The sequence below is a fragment of the Sphaeroforma arctica genome, assembly GCF_001186125.1.
Source record: "Sphaeroforma arctica JP610 unplaced genomic scaffold supercont1.687, whole genome shotgun sequence".
Lineage (NCBI taxonomy): Eukaryota > Ichthyosporea > Ichthyophonida > Sphaeroforma > Sphaeroforma arctica.
The window spans coordinates 26,481-32,346 of NW_014039871.1; the positions used below are offsets into that span (position 1 = coordinate 26,481).

Below are 5,866 nucleotides of genomic sequence, written 5' to 3' on the forward strand. Positions count from 1 at the left end.
TCTCGTATACTCTCAATTTCCGGTCTCTACGGCCGTCTGACAGGCTAGTATTCGGCTACAGAGTATTTCTGTGGCCGAGACCTGAACTGTGAGGACGTATCCGAGCTCGTGCACTAGCAGCTCGATCACAAGGGCGAGTCACAACATTTGCTCCTCGAGGCCACGGGTTTTCACCCCCATGTTTAGTACCATCTTGGTCGGCGTCATACCCAATCCCTGGTAATATTGACATATTATCATACTGGCTAATAACTCCGGGACGAAGAGAGAGGCCGCTGATCCTTGCGGATCTGCACATGCTGAGCTGGGAGTGGTGCAAGTTTCACGCCAATTCTTCGGTTCTCTACCTTGGTCAGGGCCTTGTAGACTTTGGTATCCAAATCGTCGCTCTCCTCTTGGTTGCCTCTTCCTTCTCCGCCGTTCACCACCCGTTCACCGTAAGCGCCAGGGTTGTCCTTCTCTTACCGACAGAAGAAAGCTTTTGTTAGAGTGCAATGTAGTAGACTTTAAATAAAGTGCAGATGTATATATTTATTTCTGACCTCACCTATGGTTTTATACTCAAGGTGTTTGTGCTAGTGTTCAACCGCTTGGGCTGGCAAGGGAAAAAAAAACTCATATGGTTAGTATGAGAAACCTTATGCAGAACACTTTAACACTTCGATGCTATTCTGTTTCGACTTCTTTGCAACAAAAACCCACGCTGATCACATGACGCCTTTCCGCATAGGTAAGCTGTTTTTAGAATGTTACGGTTGGCAGACCTAATCCACTCTCGGGAGTTTGTTGAGAAACCTAATCTGCTCTCGGGAGTCAGTTACGTATTATATCAACTCTCGGGAGTAATTTAAGCAACTTGATTAGCTCTCGGGAGTGAGCTAGCTCTGATGACTTCCATAAATCAAAGAGGGTTTCTTGCTGTAAAATCTGGCGTGAGACTTGTAGTCTCGCAGCTTTTGGCACCTGCAGAGAATCCAATCGTTGTATCATTTTTTCCATTTGGCTCATCAATTGGGTGTTGCTGAAGTTTGAGGCAGTCAGGGCTGCTTCCATGGTCTTCAGTCGGCTTTCTAACTAAGTGTCCCCTCGTGCTCTCCCGTTTCCCGAAGGTCCTACATTCTGGGCTCTTCCATTTGTACGATTGAACACCGGGGTGATTGGTCCAGTCTCTCCTTCACGTTCGCGACGCCGGAAGGGAGTGCCAGGTGCAGCATTAAACATCGATCTACTCTGACCCTGGTGAATACTGCCCAGGTAATTGAGGTACTCTAGTCGTACACGGGTGACTTCGGGCCGCACCCGCTGTAAGAAAGCTGCCATCGGTTCTTCTTCCTGGGGCCTGTAACCATCCTGATCAAAACTGATATAGTAGGTAAGTCACCCGGCTATCTGCGACGGCACTTCTTCACCTGTGGTTTCTAATTGATATCCGTGGTACCGCCGTAGAGGTCAATCGCCTGTTCGTACGATGTGACCGCCAAAAGATGTCGTAAGAGTTCTAATCTCATGGCAACATTCATTGTGCACCAACTAGTGATTCTTATTAAACTAAAGTGTAAGAAAGGAAAGTGCTTAGCCCATCGGCTTTACCTCTCTATTTATACGTCGTAGCTGTACTATATCGATTCTGCGTGGGCTTGGGCAGATATATTCTTATCTCCGGTTCTAGGGGGGTTGGTTCGCTATTTCCTCCCATGAGGGAGAGCCACCTAAAACGACCACTCATATCTCTCATAATTTAATTTTGTCATAATGCTGTTTTGACAGTTTTTTTTGTTTTGCATCAAGCTGTAATAGCTATGTGAGCTTAGACTTGGCTTTAAAGGTAGATTTCTCGAAGCCCAAGTGCTTTATTCGCAGTGAAAAGGTTAAGGCCCGGTCCAAAGATAGAATTATCGCAGTGACCTACGGTCCCACCCCAACAAACTTGCACCTTTGGCCGTGGACCAGTTCAATTCTGATTGGACCTTGAAGAAGATACGAGTTTGTTTGTATATGAGCCCAAATAATGCGCTTATACTAACATATAAGTTTCCTTTACCACGGATTAGCGTGTTAATGATACGGATGGGAAGAGCAATATCCGTCATCGATAAAAAAAAAGACTATCACCAGATGAAGATATACAAGCCGCAAACCGCACTGGAAGTACTTCACATTTACCTGGGATGGACAGCAGTATTCATCTAAAGGAGCACTATTTAGTCTATATATGTTGCCATCGTTCTTCCAATAAACCATGCAATAACTTTTTCGAGCCACGGACAACGTACAAGTATGTATGGATTACATAGTTGTCTATACTTAGACCAAAGAAGAGTATAACAGAGTTGTTAGGGAGGCTTCAGCAAATACATCACTTAGGGATTAACGAAATGCAGCTGTCGGGATACCGTGTATCGGGTGATGGGATCATGACGATCCAGGAAAGGTAGAACCATTTCTGGATCGGAAAACAACCACTGCTGGAAAGGGATGTGAACGGCATGCGCGGTTATGTCAACGGGTTTCCCACTTAGCAAGTTACCCTTTAAAGCCCTTTAGACATTAATATGTCACATAAGAAAACTGAGAGCATTGTTTATGAACCAAGACCTGTGATCCTGCCTTTATGCAGCTCAAAAAAAGGGGTTCAACTGGCACCGGTAGTTCAGCTACCAAGAGACGGGACATATGCATCGGACATGACACTCGGAGGTGTACACTTTGTTCTGTCTATACCCCGTGTGGCGGAGAAGCAGTGGCATTGCGCGAGTATGCAGATCGTATAGCCTATACAAAGTCGTTTTGAGAATCACGAGGAAAGATAAAAAACACGAGTTGCAAGATAGCATGTAATCAACAACTGAGTTGGAAGCCATGAGTTTGTATTTGAGAAGTATGTCTGCATATAAAGCGATTCAGGTATTAGCCTATGAGATTAGCAGGAGGTAGTGACCAATGCGGAATGAACAGTTATAACATATAGCGATATGCAAGCTGAGACTAGTGATTGATTGTCCATAGTGCTTGCTCGCTTACACGTAGTTATACTTTGCAACCGCATGTAGCGGTATGAAAGACTGAGGGGTTTTTCTGATAGAATATCGTTCGTGTAGAAAGCCACACAAATGGGGCCCAAACCTCGATCACCCAAAGCAGTAGCGGTACCATTTTGTATCACCACAGGCTCAGTTATTTTCGATAAAATTTCTTGTATTGTAGTCTTTTAATAAAGTAAACAACTTGGACCTTCTTTGCGTCTACCTTCTAAGACAGCCCAATGCTATTTATCAGCCCAAAGCCGTCTTCCCATTTTACTAGGTTGTGTGTGCCGTAAAATCTTATTAGATATACCGCTGCTGTTAAGAATATGAAGCATGCCTTTAGTCTGCTAGCTCCGCTGTATGGCTGTGTACCAGTCAGTAGTACCACAGTGCCTGTTTAGAACGACGTCAATGAGACCAATGTTGCATTCCACACACCCTGCAGGTACAAATACATTCTGCCGGGTGTGATATATTACGCTACCAGAGCTTTGATTACACCACCAAAATCACCCTGATTAAAGTATTGGTATGAGCCCTGCTTGGTTATCCGCATCTTCCCGTCACTACGTTCGCTTATAAAGTCATCGAGTGTCTCTCTGAAATCCTGGGATTCACGTGTATCAATTGAGCTCAACAGTGGTTCGCCATATAATCTCATGGCCCATAGGTACCTTCTGGCGAAACGGTCTAGTCGGAAGTAGTCGAAGGCGAGAGACGTTCCTGTGTTTAAGCAGAAGGGAATGATATATTTAGTGATCAAAACAACAACATATGACACATCTGGTGCATTAATAGAACATACAAAATCATCGTAGCGTGGCTTTTGACTAGTATATGTATGTGATTAGTGATTATCGTATTATGCAAACCTCGATGCTTCTGCACCATCATATTCGAATGATGCCACACTTACAAGCCCGACTGCTGACCTTTCGCACAGATAGCATGCGAACGAAATATACATACACAAATCATGCACAACGACTGGCTACACACACCTGCAGGGAATTCCGTTGCCACAGTATTGATAGTTTCTCTCACAGCTTTCTCCGTCAGGTAATACATAACTCCTTCCCACAGAAAGTAAGTGCGAGCTTTGCTTTTGAACTCTTGACAATGCGAGAGAGCTTCTAGCCAACTGGTTTTCTCAAAGTCGCAAGGCACGAAGGTTATGTGAGAAGCGTTCAGACCGGACTTTTCTACTACCTCCTTCTTTACCTGCTGTGTGATGGGGTTGTCCACCTATTCATACAATTTGCATTAGCGAGACGACGCGAAATATTATTAGTGAGGACTGATTTAATGGGATCACTGTTTCAAGTCGCATAGGGCTCAACTGGTATATCAGCAACTTGGAGATCAAACTGATGTGTATGTAAGCTAATCTTCATAAATATCAAACCAACCGCGGAATATTCAACCCTCACGGATAGAGTACGTATCTGCTAAAAGAGTTGCCTCCGGGTCATAGTATAGTAACATCATCACTAAATACAGTGCGCATATACAATCACTCAGCTTTTCATCTTATCGCATTCTCAACCAACATAATATCCTCGTAGTCCATTCACGGATCCTTCATAGATTTAAAGCAGAAATCAACCTGAACGTACCTCAAATATTTTAATATTCCGCCTCCCCGCTGCCTGTACAACAGAAGGCCGGAACGTAGTTGTATCAAAGCCAGCACCAAGAACCACAATCTGAAGATAGAAAGGACAAATACAGATGTGAGACGGGCGCCTAAGGTTTTCGGCGAATGCTGTACTCTAAAAGAAGGAGTTATGACTAGTGATTTGGGTTTTGTGAATTAAAATGAACCTCAGTTGTGCAATGTGCCATAATACCAGCGATAAGCAGCTTCCCAATGTTGATGCAACGAGCTGGCGTGTGGACTTGGGACCGATTACTAACAATATTCACCAAGACAGTCCTTGTCACCATGATAACACATAGACATTGGATATGGTCTCCACTAGATTGTATTGATCCTGACGACCGAATTCATAATAATACTGGGCTCATACAGTTTCTTTTTGTCGGAACTCGGTTTGCAGCACTTGAGACTAATAAACGAACATGATTGGAAACGAACAAATTACCTGTTCGATCGTGTCCAGCTCCTCATCCAGTGCTTGCTCAAAGAATTTGAATCGGAATGGCAGCAGCGCCACTGTAGAAGTAGATTGCACATCAACTGAAATTTGAGTTTGTTTCGAGTTCAATACGCACAGAGATGTGAACTCTACGGTAGAAAAATTCTATGAGCGTGTATTGAACTCAGTCGGTGGGAATCGTGCCAAAACGAGAAGGTAACGGAAGCTAGCAAACACCGTCAAAAAGAGCCGAGCGAAATTGTGCTATAGATAATTCCATGGGTTCTTTCAGTGGACATTCAGACTTATATCGGAAGGTAGAATTCTCACAAAATATCAGATACATATGTACAAGACTGGTTTGATGACATACTCGGAGAATTGCTATCGATGGGAACGCTTACGACGGTAAAGCCGGTGACATTCTCCAGAGCAATACCTGCAGCAATAATAATATCCATGGCAGTTGCAGATAAACACTTAATTCGGCCCGACCTGATAAACTGAAGTAAAGTAGGTTCCAAGTCAGCTACTCAGACACTTCTGGCAAGTATGACAATGATATCGTAATTCGATGCTATAAGTCACCCTAACTATAGCTGTGATGTTTCCAGTGTATATAAACCGGTATCCATAGATGTCGATGTTGATATAGATATAGATATAGATATAGATATATAGCTAAAGAAATATATATATAGCTAAAAATAAATATATATATATAGATAAAGATATATGCAT

General features: G+C 43.4%; 1 protein-coding gene across 1 annotated transcript in view; it reads right to left on the bottom strand.

The window, feature by feature from the left end:
* Positions 1-3,189: 3,189 nt before the first annotated feature.
* The window catches only part of SARC_08054 (hypothetical protein), a 3,407-nt gene continuing 730 nt past the window's right edge, over positions 3,190-5,866 (bottom strand). The window contains exons 2-6 of the mRNA XM_014297982.1: positions 5,499-5,628; positions 5,132-5,202; positions 4,643-4,732; positions 4,028-4,271; positions 3,190-3,749 (exon numbers count right to left, since the gene is read on the bottom strand). Coding sequence (XP_014153457.1) covers positions 3,502-3,749; positions 4,028-4,271; positions 4,643-4,732; positions 5,132-5,202; positions 5,499-5,628 — 783 coding nt within the window. The 3' untranslated portion in view covers positions 3,190-3,501. The remainder of the gene's footprint in view (positions 3,750-4,027; positions 4,272-4,642; positions 4,733-5,131; positions 5,203-5,498; positions 5,629-5,866) is intronic.